Consider the following 22,587-nt stretch of genomic DNA (forward strand, 5'->3'; position numbering starts at 1 on the left):
TTTGCAGGGTGAAGATGAAGGGAGGTTCATCGTTGCTGATATTTAACTTCTGGAGAGTCTGAGAAGAATGAAGCGCAAATGATGGAGGTGAGAGGAACTGTCTTTCCCATCTGCCCAGCAACAAGAAATCCAGGGCTCCCACACTTGCTAAGACTTACCTTTTCGTGTTGGTTGTTCTCCCAGTACTCGACTTGGTACCTCTGTTTTATGAAGCCATATTGCAAAGTGTGTTTTATCCACCTCAGTTCATACTCTTGGTTCTCTGTCACTGTTACTGACACGTTTGTAGGCGGCAGCACCTTAACTGGAACACACGGAATGTCTCGGTGTACTTCTCAACATACTGGTCCAGCACCCCCTTTCCCCGCTGTGAATAGTTTCCAGAGACTGAAAGCAATGTTGTTTTACACAATGTAAGAAGCCTCCGCTTTTTAGCACTTCTTAATTCCCTGCCCCTTTATTTTCTAGTCAAATTCAATAAACCAGTAGACACAGTAAGTAACAGAAAAACCATATACATCAATATTGGCAGCATTCCTTGTGTACAGAAAAGCACTAAAGCAATATTTGAAACAGCTGTACTGGTCCACCTAATTTCCAGAGATTTTCAGCTCTCTTGGATCTACTACCCAATATTTGCACCCACTGCAGGAGCTCTCCCGGCTTTAGTCTGTGAAGAGCAGCACCAGTACCTCCAGATACATAGAATCATAGAATCTTTGGGTTGGAAGAGACCTTTAAAGGTCATCTAGCCCAACGCCCCTTCAATGAGCAGGGACATCTTCAACTAGATCTGGTTGCTCAGAGCCCCGTCCAACCCGACCTGGAATGTTTCCAGGGATGAGGCATCTACCACCTGTCTGGGCAACCTGGGCCAGTGTTTGACCACCCTCATTGTGAAAAATTTCTTCCTTCTATCTACTCTAAACCTAGTCTCTTTTAATTTAAAACAATTACCCTTTGTCCTATCGCAACAGGCACTGCTGAAAAGTCTGTCCCCATCTTTCTTATAAGCCCCCTTTAAGTACTGTAAGACTGCAATACATGCAGGCAGAGATGATCCACCTAGCACACCTCACTCAGCAGAGGAGTCCTACCTCATCCAGTGCTCCAGGGGCCACTGCACAAACCTGCAAAAGCTCCATTGGCTCTTGAGAAGTCACATAGTGACACACTCCCCACAAACACCTCTCACCACAGCTCTTTACAGCTGTGTCACCCATGAAGGTCAATCACAGAGAAGTCAGCATGGTGACAAGTCACTCACTGAAGAGCTCTGGGTCACAACCCAAATGTCTGCACAGCAGTTTCCATCACTACCACCTTCCTCAGAGGAACAAGTGCCACCAAGGAACTCCACACCTCCAAGCCACCTCTCCCAGACCTCTGACCTGACACAGTGTGCAGTTGCTTTCTTCATCAGTCTCACTCTCTTCCTCTTCTCACACACTTTTCCTCACCACCGCTGGCCTCAGCCCCACTTGCCCAGCCAGCCACCTCTCCAGGAAACAACCCGGAGAAGCAAGAAACAACACAGCAACTCACTGTTCTTGTAGGCTTCGATCTGTTTCTCCTCCGTCTTGGCCCGGACAGACACGCGGTACTGGCTCTGACGGCTGGAGTTGCTAACAGGGATCTCACAGCTCTGGACCACATATGGGATGTGGGACAAAGCCTTCTCGTGCACAGGGGAGCACTCCTCTTCTCTGAGGGGAGAAAAACAGGGTCACCTGAGATCAGGGGGAACGGGACAGAGCAGAAAGTCCATGCGAGAGGCACAGGCATGCTGCCACGGGCAGAGCACGTACGCTGATGCTGGAGTGGCCCTGAAGAACAAGCCGAAGAGGACAGAGGTGGTGATGGCTTTCTTCACTTCCCAGCTGCACGTCAGATGATCTGCACCATTGAAGAGGCAGCGAAGGTTCCTGGGCTGAAGGCCACCTTCAGAGAAGATGAGAGCAAGCTGAGTGACAGGAAAGCTCTGGCTTCTCAGCCAGCGCTTCCACCCCTGCACGGCCCCGCTCCATCCCATGCTACCTTCAGGGGTCTCCCATGACACCTCCGTGCTCCACTCGCTGTACTGCCCAGAGAAGCCACTGTCCTGCCCCGGTCTGGCTCGCACACGGGCAATGTAGCTGCTCCCTGGGACAAGGTCCTTGTGGCTGAGATGGCAACGTGTGGTGTTGGAGAGCAAGACTGAGGCAGCTTTCTGTTGTTGTGGGAAAGGAGGGAGAGAGGGCAGGGAGGATATTGGGGAGTTGGGTAATGGAGAAGAGGGGTAGAGGGGAGACAAGGTAGGAGTTCAGAGGAGGTGACTGTCAGGCTGCATCTCCCAGCAGTCCCACACACATGGGGTCCATGCCCACGGTGTCGTGCAGTGCTCCTTGCTCTCATACCAGAGGGGCTTCAGCGTGCATGCTGCCAGCGTGGCACAGGCAGGGTGAGGCACAGGCACCGTCGGGCACAATCTACCCCAGCGGGTGGGCCAGCTCCTGCAGCTTGCAGAGCCCCAGTTGTCTTCAGCACCAACTACACAAGTTCCCAACATTGCTCAGTGCAGAATTGTGTGGGAATCTGGACAAGATACTTCTCTTAAAAACTAAAGATCAGCCTGACAGGTACAGAACAGAAACATACGCAGGTGTAGAAAAAACCCAAAACATAACCTTCTGGAAGGGGAAGAAGCTTCAAATGTATTTTGCTATTTTTCCACGTGAACCCACAAACTCCTGTTGGAATGTGTTTCAGTTGCATTTGGGAGGGAATCAGGGCAAAATCAATTCCAACTCAAAACCAAGTGCAGTGCTTTTTTCAGTGAAGGACAGATCTTTGCATTCAGGTCAGGACAAATGGTATTTCACTGGGCAAGTTACTTGCAAGCAGAAAGAGAGCCCCTTCCGCCTGACCTGAAACAACATGTGTTGCGTAGCCTCATAGTGCCTGGGAACGGAAAGGCCATTCATTTGCACAACGTTTACCTCAGGCTCTCAACCACCCAAAAGGCTGCAGCCCAAACCAGGACAGCCCAGTTCCTCCGCTCTTACCTCCCAGGACTCCCACTCCCGCTTGTAGGTGACTTCGTACTCCAGTGCATTGCCCAGCCCTTGGCTTCCATCAGCTGCTTTCCAGGTCAGCAAGAAGTCTCCTGACCTCTTCAAGCTGACTGAGAGATTTTGAGGTGGGAGGGTCTGAACTGGAAGGTGAAGGTACAACCCATGAGAGGAGATAGTGAGGACAGGGACATGAAGAGGGGAACAAAATGCCTCGGTAAGCTCCCCCATCTCCAGAGTATCTTATCCCTGCCACACCATGCTACTGTTCCTGCTTGAGTCCCTCTTCCAGGTCCAGCTGCTCCCAGAAACTTGCCCTCTCCCCTCCCTGCCCCATCCTGTCAATGTGGAACTCCCTGGCATTTTTCTCGAGGTGGAATTCACTTCCTGAGTGAATGGTAAATACATTCTCAAAGATCCCTAATATTCATTGGAAAATGAGAATTTGGTGTTTAATCCTTACCATTTTGGAAAAGATCAACATTTAATTCTGCTTGAAGCGTCTTGTTAGGTTTGAAGCTGTAAATATCATCTACACCTATTCCAAAATTGTTTGTATTTTTGTGACAAACCCAGTGCACATAGGAGTCTGGAGCCTCATGCAAGTCATTTTCTGTCTGGCGTTTGCAAAACATCTCCATGTTCTCCCTGTGTATAGAGAAAATAATCTATAAAGATTGGACTTAGACACCTATTGTTAATGCAAAATTAAATGCCTGAAACCATTTATAACAACTCTGTTGTTATAATTTATTCGGGCACTTATATCCTGTTCTCACTGTACCTATTAGCCCTGTTTTGCACAAGTTAATATGACAAACAATTTTAACACCAGGATTTTTGTCAAATGCCTTCCCATTTCTAAGTTTTGCAGCAGAATGTTATATTTTGGTACCAGTTTATTTTTGTTAGTTTTTAGCCTAACTATGTAATCTCATATTTTTTGTGTGAGAAATAGTATGATGAAAAATAATGTCATGGAAATGCACCTTGTACTCAGAGTGGAAGGCAGTAAAGTTTCTGATGATCCTTAGCTTCTTGAAGATATTAATTTTGCAGACCCAGAAAGACATATAAAAAAAAAATTCTCCAACCAAAATGTATTTCTGTATCCTTAGTAGTTCTGTCAGGGGACCTTAGGTATTCATTAAAGATTTCATCCAGAATGTTAATCATCCTTTTAGATAGCCTTTCTCCAGGCCAAGGAATATAATGAAGATTAGAAACAATATTTTAAACTAGACAGGAGAGGATAAGCTTTGTGTGCCTGCAGTAGCCTGAGCGGCTGGAGAGATGTGTTGCTTCTTTTTGTATCCTCTGGAATTGTTTTTGTGCTTATGGCTTCATGCCAGTATATTCCATTGTTCCCGTTCAGATGAGAAATATTAAGTTGTGAATATCTAAGGCCAGATACTGTCTTCCAGGATACGATGGCATCTCCTAGCCAACTATATGTCAGGAAGCATTATTCAGCACTACTGCTATTTTTAAAAATTGGGTATTAGCAAGGAAACCAGGGATATTCCTGAAGTATGGGTAGGACTGACCATACGTGTGCTTAAACAAAAGAGTCAGCCCAAGGGTTGTGAAGTCCTTAAGATATTTCTTTCTATTTATCATCATTACCTTACAGTTTGGAATTTAGTTAACTATTCTTCATCTATGAGCTGACCTTTTTTAATCGTTGGCCATTTCGATTTCAGCTGTGTGGCTGTCCACACTTAATACCTGCTTGTCTGATTAGTTCACTCAGTCATGTTTCCCGTGTGATCACACACTCCATCATGTAACAATGTTCTAGAGAACCCTCCAAAGGTCCAAGTAATTTTATACGATCTTTTCCCAGAAGTATTAGCTTCAAGGTCCTGTTCCAAAGACCTTCCACTGATTTTAGGTCTATTAATTCCCTTCTTTACAATATAATCAGGAGTTCTTCCTCTTTCCTTCCTGCACCCCCAGACTCTAATTAATTTTCTTCTCAGCTTTCCATCTTTGTTTTCCTCTCTTTCTTGACTATTCCTCCCCCTCTGTCCTTTCTTATCCCCACAATTGATCCAGTCTGGTGATTCAGTTCCCTTTTCATAAGGAAACAGATGTGACAGAGATACTGTCACAAACAGACCAGTATCTCTGGGAGGAAAAGTGATAGCACAGATGAAGTTAACAGTCTTCTGTATCTCACAAACACACAGTCCATACATGTTTCTCAGAAGTGATCAAAATCATACTCTCAGTGATGCTCCTAAATGGGCAAAATAACAGTGGGAATGTCTCCTCCCTTTTGCATTTATAAAGAACACTCAGGTTCAAACTTGTTCTGACACCATCTTCTCCACCCCATTAATAGCAAACTATATGCCCCATCTTATTTCATATCTATGATCCCGCAACAAAATTATGGGAAAATAATTGTAAAGGTGATAAAAATAACTCCACTAGCACACTCTATTCATTCCTCCCTTCCTAGAAGAAGCCTCAAAAGCAGGCACAACATTTACTTTAACCCAATGACAGAAAGAGGTGGCCGTGCTTTCTGAAAACCTGACTGCTGATCCACAGGATTTCAAGTTGTGGCCAAGTTCCCTTTGGACTTTTATCTAGCACAGCACATTTCAGGTACTTACATTATATTATCCCTTTGGTAAAGAATCATACCAACGAGGGCATGAGCCTCTGAATGCTCCATCCATGTGCAGGTCACCTGTGAGCTGTAGTCGTTGTAGCAGCTCAAGCTCTTCATAGGGATACTCTCTGAGAAAGGAATTCAGGCAAAAAGATAGTCATTACAAATGTAAATAACAAGAGATAGCAGGAGATACAGTGATTTTGCCAGCAGGATGGGGAAGGCACTGATAACAGTACTCTCCTCATGACACCAGAAGATGACTCTTGGTGAAAATATGTACAGTATTGTGGCCATTCTGCACATCTCCACAATACACAAGTGTCCAAACCAAGCTACAAGTAACAACAATTTTGTAAGAACTTTGTGCCTGTAAGGCAGATAACCCTAGCCAAGTTATCACTTTTCAAACACATTTTTTCCAGGGACTAGTAGATACCATGGGTCAGCAGGCATATGGTGATCATTTCATCTTTGTGTGTTGCTGTATGTGACTTCTATACCACAAACCTCCTAGTAAAGGTTATGACACTAGAAAGGTGTATGTAAAAGTGAGATGCTCTTGGAGTAATCTTGTTATAACTCAGAATAATGCTCAAACTAATTTGTTGGAACTAGATTTATGACCCAGAAATGGCCAGACCTCTTGTCAGGGATAACTTGGTTTTTTTAAACTCACAATTGTGAAATGGAAAAATACAGGCCACCCCTGGTACAAGCAAGTTGCTTTCTTCTCCTTCTTTATTTTCTTTGAAGCTAGTATCTGTGCCACACTACTGGCATATGATCTCCAGATGACAGAGATGTCTGTGGATAAACATGAGTGTGCTCTCTCAAATAATTTTTCTTGATGAGAACTACCATCAGCTTGGCTGAGGGGCTTTTTACAGCCAAAAACCGTCAGAAAAATATGATGGTGTCTTAGCTAGCAAGCATAAGAAGGACCTTACTTTGATCTTCCACTGAAAAGCAGTGCAAATAAGTTCTACGAAAACAACCAGAAAATGGAGCATCCTACGTAGAAAGGGATGGTCTGAATGTAAGGCTAAGGCTCAGAATACCAAGAGACCAGTATGACCTACATTGTAATACATTCTCCCTCAGAGATGTCAAAGGGTGATGTGCTGCAATTGACACTGGGCCAAGCAACATAACTCCCCCAGCTACTGCGGACATCAGGCATTGGCATTTGTCTTGGAAATAGATGTCCATGAGGCAGACCTTATGACAACACTTTTATTCTGATATGTTTAGGATGGGTACAGGCTAAGTCTTGATGCAGACATGGTGCACTCAGTGATCCAAGGAGATATTTCCCATTCCCAGCTCTGCTAAATAAAATTAGAAGGGAAGAGGAAGGGAAGAGGAAGGGAAGAGGAAGGGAAGGGGAAGGGAAGGGGAAGGGAGGGGGAAGGGAGGAGGAGGAAGGGAAGGGAAGGGAAGGGAAGGGAAGGGAAGGGAAGGGAAGGGAAGGGAAGGGAAGGGAAGGGAAGGGAAGGGAAGGGAAGGGAAGGGAAGGGAAGGGAAGGGAAGGGAAGGGAAGGGAAGGGAAGGGAAGGGAAGGGAAGGGAAGGGAAGGGAAGGGAAGGGAAGGGAAGGGAAGGGAAGGGAAGGGAAGGGAAGGGAAGGGAAGGGAAGGGAAGGGAAGGGAAGGGAAGGGAAGGGAAGGGAAGGGAAGGGAAGGGAAGGGAAGGGAAGGGAAGGGAAGGGAAGGGAAGGGAAGGGAAGGGAAGGGAAGGGAAGGGAAGGGAAGGGAAGGGAAGGGAAGGGAAGGGAAGGGAAGGGAAGGGAAGGGAAGGGAAGGGAAGGGAAGGGAGAAATAAAAAGTAGCTTTCATTGCACCAGAAGAGGAAAGACATTAAACTCAGAAACACAAGCAATGGATATTGAAGATGGTCTCTTTATCTGTCAGCAATTCCACAAGAAGAAAATCAAGTCATCTGGATGTTGCTGTTGGTAGCTTCCCTCCCCCCCACCCCGTCTTGTGTCTGTCCACTTGTGTCTACTCCTGTGCACTACCATCTGAATCATGCATGCAGCCCTTCATTTTCCTATGTTTTCACTATCAGGGTCTATTCCTTCACTCATTAACCAGTCAACTGGTTAATCTCATCCACTTGTCCAGTATTTCACCTGTCTAGACCTACAACTTACTTGTCTGCACATGTATCTGCTAGATGCTGGTTTTGATCAAGATACCTGTTCTCCTGCAGCATAGAAGATGGTGGCAGAAGGAAGCAGAAAAACAAGGATAAAACGAGGAAGAGCATTAGGTGAAACAAGGGAACAGATACAAAAAAAAGGCAATAATGGAAGGATAAAAGAGAATATAAATTTGAAACTCACCTCGAATGGCTTGGACACTGAAGACCAAATACAGATTCAGCAGAAGGATTAAAATCTCTTTCATGATCATGCTGTCCTTTGAGTACAAGTTTGGTTCTAATTCAGAAGATAATCGTTTTCATTACCCACTGGCTACTCTCTTGCTCTGCTTATTGTAGAGCTTCTTGTTTTCATTTCACATAAAGAGAAGTAAAACTGAATTAGGGAACTTCTTTAGGCTTTGTGTTGGAGTGACATTCAGAAAGAACTTCTACCAAGTATTTATCGTAGGACAAAATCCATGTCTTCTTATTGCGTGAGCTTGCAATATGAGCAAAGAATGAAGAAGTAAATGCGCATTTCCAAGGAAGTGAAGTGATTCTTTCAGCTGAGCAGCAACAAGAAACAATCCTAATCTGGGAAGAGAACTCAGCCTCCAAATTCATCCTTCTGCTCTTCATGCTTAAAGCCTTCCTAATGAACCCCAATGGGGGTTGCAAATTGTAGAAATAATACCAAAGAAACGATTTATCTTTTTTGTGTGTGTGTGATTTCTGAGATTAAGAGTAGATTGAGTGGTCCAAAGACCACGGACCACATTGTTCAATGCTGGAATTCAAGTCCTTTTGGCCGTCTCTCATTGCTCTCTCAAAAGTATGATAAACTCACCTACTCAAGTATGTTACAGAGCTGAGACTCTTTTCTAATTTAGGCAAGCATGGAAAAAGTCTCCTTTTAAATTCCTATTGACTTTCAAATTCCTGAATGCCACTTCCTTGCACCAGAAACAGACAACTGAGCCCTTGAATAATGATCACAGCTAAGAAATCCCTTAATGACTCACAAGGTCTTGTATGAGAGCAGACTCTGCCATTTTGCTTTCCCCAGAGAGGAAGCAGTTCCCTTACCTGGATCCAGAGCTGTCTGTGAGGCAGGTGACGATTCAACCTGACGCGTGACTCTCCCTGTCCAGCCTCCCCCCACAGCATCAGAATCCTCTGATGCAGAAACCAGCAAAACCACGCTTCCCTAGAACGGGAGACATGGTGGTATAAACAGGCCACAGGCAAGTAAGTCTTCAAAATAACTGCTCTTTTATGCACCTCAAATGCCACTTTCAAAGCAGCAGACCACGCCCTTTCAAGGCAAGTCTGTGCAGTTGCCTGTAAAATAGGAAGTTTGCACTTCCTATTTTAGCCCCCAAAGCACTGACTTACATGGGACTGTTTAACTGGGAAGGGAGGGGAAGGAAGTTTGTCATTGCCAATCTGCATGTTAACAATTACCAGATCATGGGACTAATGTATTTTCAGAAGAAAGAGAATTGAGTGCAGCAGAAGTGAGAAAGAATAAGAAAGAATTATCTATTTTTTACTCCAGTGCTGTTTCTTGCTTTACCTTAGGCTAGACAATCTTCAAGGCAGGGATCATTGTGTGCTTTATGTTTATTTGTGCATATATATTGGGGCAGGCAGGGGAGAGAACAACCTTTATCTCTCTCTTTAATTTACATAATGTTTTTAAAGTAAGTTTTACTGATTTCAACAACAATTAATAATAAATTGTAAGTATTATAGTACCTAGAAGAAGCAAAAGAAAACTGGCGAGACAAGTTGATCTGAAGTTATCCTGCATCCAAGGCAGCCACACTGTTTTCAGTCCAGCTTTAAAACTTAGCCCAATAGCCTGCAATAATAAGATCTTTCCTAAAGTTAGGAAGCCATAAGGGAAAGACACACTCAGGTTGGCACTCTCAGGAATAAACTACAAGGGGGGCTAAGATGGGACCCCAGATGCAGCATATAACTGCCAGAGTCTGTCTGTCCTGCACTGCTACACTACACCTTTTAGAAATCCCTGTCGTACTGACCACAACCACAGTTAGCACAGTTAGGTTCTTGCAAGAACTACATCAATATTCAAGAAAAAATTGTATACTGTGACTACGGGAAACGTGTGCAGAGCAGGAAAGAGAATAAGGGGAGTATCTCAGGAAGTTGTGTGTCATTAGGACTATCAGGAGGTGTGCATATAAAACTTGCAGGCAAGGGGGGGAATATGTGACTTTGCTGGACAGGCAGAATTTACTTTGCATTACAGTATAAAGGCAGAAAGGAATTCACCTGCTCTGGTTGTCAGATGCCAGTAAGTTTATGTATGTTCTTCCCCCACCCTTAGAAAAGATGTTTATTTCCCAGCAGACATTTTCCCTCCCTTCCTCACTCAAACAGCTCCTCCACCTTCCTACAGACTTGCTGAGTTGCTGGTTACATCACAGGATCTAACCCCCAACGAAAATCTTCAGACGGTGCTTGCTCTCTCGAGCTCCAGGAACGGGTAGCAGGTAAACCTGCGCACCAGAAGTGCTGCAGGCCGTGCATGCCAATTAGGTCTTGCGCTTACAATGTGTTCTCTTACGTATCGCAAGGTGTAAAATTACCAACATTACTATTGTATATTGCTTCATCTCCTTCCTAAACTGCATTGCTACAATGCCTTCGAAGTGGGAAGTTAAGTTTTGTAGCATTTTAGTAAAATAATGTCAACTAAAATTTTCCATCACTGGAAAAAAGGAAGATATAATCTGTGTCTTCTGAATATACATTATCTACCACTGAAATTTAATGTGCATGGATTCTTCAGGTGGAACCTTTGCACCTGGTAAGCGGATATGGCCTGTAGTACACCTTATAACTCTCTGGAGAGTGCATTTTCTTACACAAGGCTGCACAGGATTGGTATACTGCTAGAACTATGCACTTAATAAAGTGTCAAGTACAAAATGATTTATGGATCCCAATATAGCAAATGATATGCTTATCTTGAAATACAAACAGTTTCCTTTATTTCCAACATACTTATATGCATAAATGCAGGGCTACAGATAATAGAATATGAAAGTTTATGTATATATATGTGTATGTATACACATCGAGAAGAAAAAAAAACAGTTTGAGGGATAAGTCACCTTAAATACTTCTGTTGTTGTTGAAGATCTTGTTACCTGGTAACATTACAGGCAACATCTAAGAAAAAGAAAAGACATTCTTTTGCCAGTTATGTAAAACATACATAACTTGTAATTCTTACAAGCAGCACTAAATTTGTTCAAGATGAAAATATTTTGATTGCATGACCATTAAAGAAATTATTGCAAGATATAGGTTTTTTTCAGTAGTGAACTCCTCCTTAAGGAAAGCTGAATAGGTAACATCCAAACTTTTCTTCAAAATTCGCTCACTTTCAAGCAAAAACCAGGAGCACAATTATTTCATCCCCCCCCAAAAAAAGATTTTGAATAGAAACTGATAAAAGAAATTCATATATAACTTTATTTGTTGAAGAATCTGATACAGTAGTTTCTTGTTAGTTCTAATTTGCAGTGAGGTGTCAGACAGCAGAAGATAGACAGAGAAGAAATTGCTATTGAGTAGGCATCACACAAATTTTCCCAGAATGCAGAAATAAGTAGTCTGTACAATTACAAAAAGGTCTACGAGGAACACCACAGGTATACTAGGTTTGATTCACAGAATTCAAAATATTGGTCAGTGGAAGGAAGAAAGCAAAGGTGGCTGCAATTTCTTCACTGAAATGTGAAAAAGTTTTATTGGTGCTTCCAGAACGAACTCTGAATGCCCAGTCAGACTCCCATATGACAGAAATAATTACGCATTCATAAGCACTGGCACACAAACCTTCACATCAGCAAGTGAAGAGAGAATTATGGCAGTCTAGAAAAAAGCTTATGGAGACATTCTGGACAAATAATTACCCCTGGGAGCAAGGACAGAGATTAGAGCAGGTCTTGGGGCTCAGGACACTAAACCTCTATTGCAGAGACCTCTGACTTGCTTTGTAAATACAGCCAGTGATCTTATTTCTCTATTCCACACTTTCTCTGGTGTCTATGTAGATGTGTCTACTACAGAGAAGTGCTAAAAAGCTGAAGAAGCTAACTCAGTGCAGATTTTATGCTGAAAGGTAATACGTTACTAAAAATTACTCTTTTGAAGCTCACTTCAAAGGCTTGTTAAAGGACACTGTCTGCATAGAGGCATTACAGAAGGACTCTATAGCTACCTACTGGCACATCTCTATGTAGCACTTACGATGTTCTTACTGTTTGAGTAGCACCTATTCCTGGACTAGTGTTGTAGACACCCAAGTCATCTTTGTGAGTGATGTGCAACTTCCAAGGGAAGAAATGCTTCTCAGAGTGCTTTCTCCTGCTCTGAGACACCATGAGTTCAACATCCTGGTTGGAGAGCAACCGGATCAGATCACCGTGAGGGTCCCGGTAATTCAGAACAATGTCATCTTGGTCAAACTCCCGCCTGGTGGAAAAGAAATGGATTGATCCCCAGAAATCAACGAATGCCTGGGAGCTGCTGCATGATGAACAATATACTGGCAATCTAATTGGTTCTGCTAAAAGCCACACAAAACCTTGTATGTCTTGGCATTCTTGGTACAATTAGTACTAGAAATCATACAGACACATTCATGCCATGTTTTGTTTATGCTATGAAACCTGTCAGAACCGAGAACCATTTCCAGTAACACCACCACATGCATGGCACAATTAATCTGTGAGTTTAATAAAATTCCCATACATAAGTGTTGTAACTACCCACTCTTGTCTATTTGTGGTTGCTTTTTTCATGGCAGTGGGGACAGGTTAAGGAATGGAAGAATATGAGCACAGGTGTTTGAAATATTACAAATATGTGATGTTCTAATGTTTTTATGCTCAACACTAGATTAATCTAGTTTAACACTAATTTAACAGGTGTTAGAAGGTGGTGCCCTGCATCCTGAAGAAGTATATTAGACAAAAGGTCCTTGCATGGGGGTACAGCGCTGGTCTTACAACAAGAAATGGAAACTTCTACCCAGCATAACTGAATCAGAAGTGTGTGGCATTCCATATTTACTGACAATCCCAAGGCAGACTAGTGTCTGCACAGATGGCCCTGGGCCAAGGCAAAGTACAACTTCTTCAGGACACTTGAAAAGTATTTCACACCCAAAACATGGTGATGACCAAGTAGAATGGGGAAAATCTAGGATTGGAAGGAATTTGACAAATGTTTAAATTATATTAAACATACAACTAACTGCTTGCATTGTACCTCATCAATTCCATGAGATCTTTGAATGATGGAATGCTGCTCAGATCCTCTTCCACTAAGATATCCCTGTAACAAGAACAAATCTAATCATTACATGTCATGAAAAGAGAATTGTCAGCATTTCTTGAGCAGTAAACTGGAAGACTATTTTCTTATTACCTGATAGTGCTCACAGTCTCGTCATGGTAATAACAGCGAACTTTATTAACTATTGCTTCCTGCTGTGGTAAATCTTTTATGATCTTCACAAAGGCACATGGGAAAATCCCAGTGGCATCATCAGCTGTTCCCTGCCATGATAGCAAGTGTTAGAATGAAGAAAACCATGCAATTTTGCCCACAGACAATAAGATCTGGAATTCAATTAATTTCCATGGAAACAACAGTAAGAATTTTTCTACTATAATCAAGAAAAGGAAGGCTATGGAAGTGATCTGATGGCACCCCTGCAAAAAGATTGTACAATTGCATAGTCAAATACAAGGCGGGGGAGTGAAACAGTGTGTAAAAAATTGAAGTCAGATGGCCACCAAGGAAAGCTGTGGTGTTTGTGCAAGCAGAGATACGATATCAGCAAACACACAGTATGTTCTCCTCATCCTTTTTCGGAACACTGCTGCATTGCCCAAGTTCTCTCTAATCAGGCTGACGTGTGTTGTGGTATGAAGCATGAAGTATGTATCAACTCACCCTGAGGCAAGAAACCAATTAATCACTGAAACGGAGTTTCCATCTCCTTTCTGTGGCCTTTTTGTGTTCTAATCACTTCCAAAGAATTTAAAAACATTCCAGCAGAAGCAAATGCAAATGAAAACTGAAGTCTAGAGGGCAGAAAATTTGTAAGCTGAAAACCATCAAGGAAGGAAACGATTTCAAATTTGGAGTCAAGGATTTATTCTTAACAGTAAGACCTGATTATGATACAGTGTCTCCTTGAAAGGAGGAGAGAAGAGTCCCAAGGACTAGGAGAGTCCTTTCTACTCATGTATTTCAAGGTTTTCTAATAATTCAGTAACCACTATTGCAGTCTTACCTCCAACCAGTCTTTGTTTACTCTGCTGAGTAGATAGATCAAGTCTCCCTTCTTGAAGCTGAGTTCCAGTTTATTGGTTCCAGAAAAATCAAACAGTGCCTATGGAAAGTAATAACACTGAAATTATTAATTCACAGAATTACAAAAGTCAATCTTTCTTTCTGTTCTGTTCTTGGAGTGAGAGGATAAAGCAGCACAATAGTATGCACTTTGTCATCACATAAGTATTTCTAAGGTATGGTCATAGAAATGACCATAGTCTACGGTTCTCACGATTTCTTCTCCTACTCAGCATGCACAGAAATGCTTTGAAGAAGTAGTGAAAGCACTAGGATAAACAGGGCTCCGAGAGGGCTACATGCTAACGTTCTTAAAGTGGCAGGACACTGAGCACCAGAGAAATAAACATAAAGAAGTTGAAAACACTTAAGAGCAAGTAAGTCAACAGAGCTGAAGACAACTGACAACTTGAAAACCTGAAATCCTGAGAATTGAAAAAATACATATTATTTCTTGTTGCAGTTTTACAGCTTTCAGATTTGCTGCAAAATGTCACAAAGAGCCTTAAAAAATTGCAGAAGTGTTGTGTGCAAATTTAAGGGTAACTAACTGTTGTTTTTACATTTAGCTTTCAGGCCTGTATGCTGAATTGAGAGGAAAAAAGGGAGGTAACCACATAACTACCACCCCGACAAGCTGTTCTTGAATAATTAAAGTGGCAGAGTTATCAAAAATGCACATCTTCCCCATTGTCCTTAGAGAACATGGTAGCCATTTAAATGCTCTTATAAGAGTGAAAATGAAAACTTGTTCTTTAATTCTCTGTTGAGATGGTTCTTTCTTGTTAATGCCAAGAGTTCTCCTAATAAAAAAAAGACAATGGCTACTGTTGTGCTAGTAGTTCATATGTCTACTAAATAGCTCTTTCAAAAGCCTTTATTCATCTATTGAAAAGTGTTGGTAGGTATACTCAATATTAATAAATTAATAGATAAAACCCAAGAGATATGACTGATCCAAGATCTGCCATACTCAGTATAAAAAAACAAAACCAGCAAACCTCAAAGCATTTGCATGTTTGTTTGTTTTTTTAATTTTACATGGCAAAGTCACATCTTCCAAGAAGCAAGACCGTACTCAGACAAGTACTGGTTACGAAGCAGTTCCATGTGCTTAATACGAAGACAATATACAGCAAAAGGCAAGGGTATAGGCACTTTTCAGCAGAACACTTACGTTACAGAAAGAAAATGGCCTCACCTGCAGAGCTTTCAAATATATGCTGAAGTCAATGAGACTGAATCTTGTGCTTGTTTTAAATTTATGGGTATCACTATGTAAATGTGGACCATCTGCCAGTAAGCTGTACATGTCTCAATTTTGAAGTCCTGTCATTCTGACTTCACAATGGACCTTCTTATTGCTCAAGTAAGGAGGAACAGAACACTTCTTTCCATCCTTTGTTTCATTCCGTGTTGTTAAAATCAATTGCTTTCCTGTGCTGATTTCAATTTCCCTTCTTTCCCCAAGCTCTAATCAGAAAAGGCAACTTGATTGATGAAATACCGAAGTAAAATGGAGTTAAATCTCCTATCCTATGACAGATTGTGCAGAGTACTCACCTCAGCCCGTGGAGTTGCCACACGGTCAAAAATAGGCAATTGAGGTGAAATGCTTTTACTGCAAAGAAAGGAGAGAACAGGGAAGTAAAGATGTCTTTCTAGTCATCAAAACTACTACACAATCAGTAGTACAGTATCTGCATTTTCATTATTTAAGAGGCAAGCAAGCCATAGATCACTGGAGAAACTGCATGAGAATCTATGTGCAGCACTGAAGTAAATTAGTATGGATGCAACAACATTGCCCTGGTTCTCCTGGTTTCAGTGCAGAGCAGCCACAATCTCATGATGTCTGCTGTGGAGAACAGATGGAATTTGCAATACAGTCAGTATCCTGGACCTGTCTTCCACAGCACTGCTCATCCCCCCTACTCTGCCTTCTGAGCATCCCTGTTTCTAGCATTTATAACATTCAGTTCAAACTCAGCCATCATACACTCATCCAGGAATGCACACACACATGCAGTTTTTGCACTGTTTGAGGTAAGTGAAAAGGAAGCAGGTCCTTCTTTGCTATGTTGAAAGGAGAATTAATTTGTCTAAAGGATAATAAAGTATGACGTCTATTTAGCAGTTCTCCAAAGGGGTGTCAAGGCTGCTATGTAGGACAGGCCCCTGTTTAGACAAAGGACAGGAACAGATTAAGTATTCAGGTTCATTTAGTGCTTGAACCAGATCTCACTGACTTCAGTGCCAAAACTCACACTGACTGCAATGGTGCAAGCCTACATCCTTAAGCATGGCCTGTATATTCTGCTCATTATAATAGATATTACCATTCAAGAATTATCAATTATCAGATAGAGCTGAGCAGCATTTTTTTAAAAGCAAGCTATACTCCTATTTTGGAATTTTCCTTTAATGCAAGTACCACATCCACTTCAAAAATTTGAGATTACTGAAAACAAGAAATACCCTGTGTTCACTCTACCACAAAGATCCTCATATTAGGACTTCATGGATTCATTTCAGAAACACAGTGGTGATCCTCATCTCTCCCCCCAAAACTGGACAGCATCTCTTGTATCAAGCAATGCTGAAAAAACATGTAAATCACTTACACTCGGCGCGTCCGTGGGCGAAGCCGTCTCAGCCTGTGAGGCACCTGCTCACTATCAAAGGTTGAGTGGTAGAAGAACAGTCGTACCTCTTCATCCATCAACACCCAAACGGGTAGGCAGAGTAGGTTCTGTGCCAAGAGCAAGTAGGAAGCAGAGTGTAACAGTGGGAGAGACCAATTCTGTATTTATTTACGTGTAACAAATATGCCTCTCTGACCTACAGGATCATGAAGGATATTCATTACTGCCAGAAATCTCCCTCCTCTCCCTTCTCACTCAGCAGGACACGGCTGAACAGCTGACAGTTTCTCCTGTTTACTCCTGCAGTTGGCCAATGTACCGCTTCGCTCTTTTTGTGCCTGATTTACTGCAGAAGGAGTAAGTTGCTCTTTGTGTTTCACCTCAGAACATGAGTGACTGTGGACAGAAGGCAATCTTAAGTACTGAAAGTCTTGGCCAGTGCTTCAGACTTCTACTGATTTGAAGTCAGGCCTTCAGTTAACCTGCATACAAAGAATTTCTCTCCCTGATGTTACTGGCCGTACCTTCACTGTAGAGCAGGTACACCCAGAAGCCCACCGCCCTCTCTCAGTCCCTTAGGTGCACGTACCAACTCCATATTCACGCAACACCTGGAGATTCACCCTTTCCTCATACGCCTTGGGTTTGTTTGGGTTTTGGTTGGTTTTTTTTTTGTAAGGATATCTATCTATATATGAAGGTAGGGAGTAAGCCTTTGTGAACTGTGTACCCCAGCAGATCCTACAGTCTGAACAATCTGGGGAATAGGACAGCAGGTTGTCCCACAGTGTGGACACTGTGTCTTCAGGAAAAACAATATAGAGAGAAGCAGACACCTAGGATTACAACAGTACTGTCTCTCTCAGCTGATTCCAAGGGGTAAGTACCTGCAGTGCTCAGTGTAATCTCTAACTTAAAATTAAGTTTTACCTTCATGTAGACATTTAGGATAGGAATTCTGTTCTCAGCAATTTCTTTTTTGGACCCAACATAAACTTTTCCTGAAAAATATAAAACCTGTGACAGTTATTGAAGAAAAAAAAGAGGAGGCTGTCAGAGAAATGAAGCAACCAGGAGAAAGCAGAGTCTCCAAGAAAATAAGTATTTTCTAAAGGATTTTAGGTTTCTAAATTAACTTTACCACAAAGGGAGGGACTGCCAATGGAACTTGACTTCTCCAGCATCCACAGCTGGAAACCAGTTTCTTGTCACAACTAATTCCCTACAATGAGCTCCTCTTTAGGACAGCCCGGGGCTGAGAGCGCTGCTAATCATGCACAGGTTTGGTACTGGCAGCTTACCTGGCAATATGGGGAGTGTGCAGGTAAAAGGGCTATTTTTGCTCTCTGCCCCATATCTCTCCTCTAGCGTGGTGTGCAGGGCATAGAACTGACGATAGCGTCGGAAAATCAGGTATCTGCCACCACCTTTAACCTTTACTTCAATGACAAACATCTGAAACAGAGAAGGGGGATTCAGGCTGCTGTTCATACTTATAAATACTTACCAAAGGAAAGTGAGGCATACAACAGGAACATAAGATCAGTGCTCTGGTAGTGGGAATATTGTCCTGGGGCAGAGTGGAAAGCAAGCCTTCAGTTAAGCAACTGCAGACTCAAGTACTAGAAAATAACAAGTTAGCACCAGACAGTGTGGTGTATGTGTGGGTCCAGTTTTCCCATGGATCACATCGCTGTGGCTGCTTTCTATTACATAATCTTAAAAGGAAACCTGAAATGACTAGATGCTACTTTATGCTTACACGCCTTCCCTCAGTGACAAACAGAACATATGAGGGAGGTAAATACAAATATTTTACAGTAGAGTGCTTTGGACATCTAAATCTATAGATAGACATCTAAATCAATTGCTTTTCAGAGTTGAAGGCATTCATACTTCTTTTTGACTTTGAAGTACACAATTGCAGAAATTATGGTCTGGTAAGGCCAGAAAAAAAACCTTAGTCGCCTTACGTCTAATGCCCTCTTCCAACCACTATCTTATTTCTTTTCTCTTGCCAAAATTGCTTTGCTCTAAAGGAGGGCACGATTTCCATGCACTGACCTCTGCGTCACATTGCAGCCAGATCCTTCAGAAAACTTAAAGACAGAGCAACCAAACATCACTATATTCCAGAGTAAAACCTGCATACTGCAGTGGGAAGGGTTTATGAGCAACGTCTCCAGCAAAAGCAGCATACCCTACAGAAGTCAGACTGAGCTGGTCTTACCCAAAACCCCTCTTCAGAAAACCTCATAGTGCTTCTCCCTATTATTCCCTTCTTGTGTGCTCTTTCATGACTTATTAATATGCTACCTTCTGTGGAGATGGAAGCATCCTAACTTGCCAGTACCATCAAATAATGAAGACAACTTCTACCCCCTTTGAATTCCTTTCCCATCATCTTCACCAAAGGTACAGCACTCTAACAGGAAGTAAATCAGAAATTAGTTAAGAATTTAGAAAACAAGCAACGTTAGAGGATATCTCTGTCACATTTCACCTAGACAATAAATTTTCAGACTAAATCTGTGATGGACTAACCTCCATTGCAGAAAAAAGAAGCACTGAGAAGTTCTCTACACGGAACTATTCATGCCAAAAAGCTACTACACCAGATTAACTGCATTTTGCTTCCCACAACCAAATCAGTCACAGATGAGGACATACAAAGACAGGATAAATCTCCCTTCTTACAAAATAATTAGTAAAGCCTTTCTTCTCTTCAATATCTGCAATGTTAGCTGAAACAGGTACATCATCTGGAAGCTGGTCAAAATCACTGTGAAGCAAGAACAGAAGACTTAGGTTACTCACACTGACATTAGCCTTCAGAGGCATCTATGCCATACAAAACACAGACAACTAGGCAACATCACATTATCTAGTGTCAAAACCAAGAAGTTAGAAACTCGTGGTGTCATCCTCTTCCTCTGGAGGTCTGATCTTGAGATGTCAAGTTCTGTAAGTTCAGCACAAGTCAGTAACCATTGTGACGATTCATTAAGCCTGAAAAACATCCCTGTCATTCCGAGGCTTGCTAGAGTGGCAGGACTACAAAGACACTTGAGCTGGTAAACTTCTCCCGAGAAATGTGATCAACTGTGGATGCATCCTTAATCCTTCCCACAGCATCTAGTAGACTTGCAATAATAACTCTGCAGCAGTATCTCTTCTTCTAAGGAGATCATTATATACCATGATTTATGCTGTTATTATTACTGCATTACTGTAGGGAATAGGAAACAGTTCTGAGAAAAGAGCTTGTTGTGCTGGGTGCTGTAGAAACTGACAGCACAAAGCTAATGCCTAAAGACCTCACACTCTATGTGTAAGATTCATGCAATGTACCTTATACATATAAGAAACAACAGAAGGAGAAGCACAAACAGAAAAAAAAAAGCAGCAAAGAAAGAAAGACATAGTATTGTTCTGTATCATAACTAATGATGCCTGCACCAGCTGTCACAATGTTGTCAATTTTTCAAGAAAACTTCACAGTAAAGCAGACTCTTAAAGAGGCTTTGAAAAAAGAACAAGTAGCCTAGCAAATATTTACAGGGAGACCTCACAGTCAAAGCAGATAACCTGAAGCAAGCACAAAGATACATGTTTGAAAATGTATCAAAAATTGTGAAGGAACACATGATAGTGGGCAAAGTTAGAATAAGCTTTGCAGATCCTAGAAAGTATTGGTTTTGAAGCAAGAGGGAAGGAAGGATCCCAGCAGGAACACCTGAGGAGCAGCCATATGACCACACTCTCATGTTTCTTGTCTATATTGTCCACAAAACAAAACAGCATGGATTGGCAGGTGCTTTTTCCTTTGGGACGTTCTCCATGGTACAACATCTTTGATAAACAGAAGACAAATTCACCTTTGCATCAATCTTAAAACTCAATGTTATTAGAGCGGTATTTATATTAACACTGAAGTAAAAAGGATCAAGAACGAGGAAAAAAGGATAACAAATGATTTAGAGAGAAAGAGGAACTTTCAAAAGGATCACCTAAGAAATGCCAAGCTGACATAATGTTAAATATTCTGATAATACAAAAACCATGGCAGCTGGCTCAGTTTATTCTGCCAGCAGAATATCCCAAGTAGGGACTTCCACAATGCACAGCCCATCTGGAAGGCTGAAGTAATGATGCAAAGTCTTGCAATAGCTTGCTGTACAAGGAGAATGACATGAATCAGCACCGCCCACAACACCATAAATACTACCACTTACTGTGAAGAGGGATGTGGTTCTGGAGATCAAGAGATATAATTAGTCGTATCACAGACACTCGTATCACAAACTCCAGTAAAAGGGAAACTGTTTGCAGCTATATAGAGGACAATGACCCACTATTGTCCTAGGTGGTGAGTATTTCCCCAGGAAAAGAAGAGAGTCCACTCCAACCTAAGAAATGGTCTGCTCCACACTGAGCAGTCTAATCATTTGGAAGCTATGTTAACAAGACGATAACAAGAATCATCAAAGATGCTTGCATCCAAATTAAATTAGCAAATCGTAGCAGTTACATGAAGGCTTTTGGGGAGGTAGGAAGAGGGAGAGACACGTTACCTCTTTTCTCGCAGCTGTCGGGGAAGAGACATGGTTTTCAGCTTCTTAAATCCAGATGGCTAAGCTGAATTCCTCCACTTCTTCAGCAGTTCCTGACTGAACAGGATGAACACAGTCAAAGCAATTCTCCTTGTGTGAATCAAGACTCCTTTGCAAGGCCTCAGAGATCTTTTTTTTAATGTTTCAGTGTCAGACGATTTCTTCTGTACCTCCCCACCCCCTTGAGATTGAGGAAGTACTACAGAAAAAACAGTCATAAAGAAAGACTGTTTTGTGATGTCTGTCATGTATCGAAACTGCCACAGTTGAGAAACAAAAAGCCCAACAAAAAGCAGAAACTATGAGCTACATATTCCATTGTCCACCTCTTCACTGAAACATCTGCCTCTGTGGAAAGTCAATATGAGTGGGCTCAACAAATTCTGTTTTGCTCCAGCTAAAATGTCCCCATATACACCTCTACACTAACATTTGTAAACTAGGATGAATACTTCTGATCCCGTCTTGAGGCTCTGTGATTTCCACAAATCCTCCTTTCCATTGAACAAGAGCCAGGAGGTGGAGCTAAAGAATAAATTTTCAAGTGGGAGCAGAAAGTATGGTCAGGAGATTCAACCTTGTCAAACATATGGGTACCAGGGTATCAGGCACAGGAGATGACGAAATGAGCTTTGAAGGATGTATCAATCCAAGTAAGACATGAGTCCCTGAAAGAGCAGAGATCTTTTCAGCTTCATGTGCTCAAGACAATCCACATTTGCAACCTACAAAAACAGGGTAATTCTTCAAAAAGAATCCTGACTGCCCTGCTTTGTATACAATAGGTAGTGATATAACATTTGTATAGCATCAGTTGACAATCTTTCAAGAAGAAAATAAAAGGAAGAAAGTGATGAGGAAACTTTTATTTCCTATCACTGTGGGTAAGTTGCAGCATAGCTTATCTGCCTTAGTCAAAAGCTCTCATGTGTAGTATCTTTCCCTCCCCATTTCAGTCTTTGACTCTCTCCCATTTTCATGTTCAATAGATATTTGGTTCGTTTTCCTCCTTCCACTGTCAAGCACAAAAATTCTCATCTGAATGGAGCAAAAGTCAACCAGCATCCATCAAAATAAAACTCTATTTACAACTGTATTCATCAG

At 42.0% G+C, this 22,587-nt stretch overlaps 2 protein-coding genes across 2 annotated transcripts; both read right to left on the bottom strand.

Moving 5' to 3' along the window:
* Window positions 1-4: 4 nt before the first annotated feature.
* Window positions 5-8,104, bottom strand: CSF2RB (colony stimulating factor 2 receptor, beta, low-affinity (granulocyte-macrophage); the record flags this gene model as incomplete). Its single annotated transcript, XM_010282803.1, has 9 exons — window positions 8,020-8,104; window positions 5,675-5,801; window positions 3,514-3,698; window positions 3,045-3,193; window positions 2,038-2,209; window positions 1,809-1,941; window positions 1,546-1,706; window positions 159-304; window positions 5-58 (listed from the first exon to the last, which is right to left on the bottom strand). Coding segments are annotated over exons 1-9 (1,197 nt in total), but the record flags the coding sequence as incomplete, so codon positions are not given.
* A 4,002-nt stretch (window positions 8,105-12,106) lies between these two features.
* Window positions 12,107-21,659, bottom strand: NCF4 (neutrophil cytosolic factor 4, 40kDa). The gene is made up of 10 exons (XM_010282804.1): window positions 21,445-21,659; window positions 19,568-19,652; window positions 18,172-18,325; window positions 17,801-17,871; window positions 16,850-16,977; window positions 15,789-15,846; window positions 14,167-14,265; window positions 13,293-13,423; window positions 13,134-13,199; window positions 12,107-12,335 (listed from the first exon to the last, which is right to left on the bottom strand). The coding sequence occupies exons 1-10, from the start codon at window positions 21,474-21,476 to the stop codon at window positions 12,107-12,109; spliced, it is 1,053 nt and encodes a 350-aa protein (XP_010281106.1). The 5' UTR covers window positions 21,477-21,659.
* Between the last annotated feature and the right edge of the window lie 928 nt (window positions 21,660-22,587).

The sequence above is a fragment of the Phaethon lepturus genome, unplaced genomic scaffold (assembly GCF_000687285.1).
Source record: "Phaethon lepturus isolate BGI_N335 unplaced genomic scaffold, ASM68728v1 scaffold8492, whole genome shotgun sequence".
Classification (NCBI taxonomy): Eukaryota; Metazoa; Chordata; class Aves; order Phaethontiformes; family Phaethontidae; genus Phaethon; species Phaethon lepturus.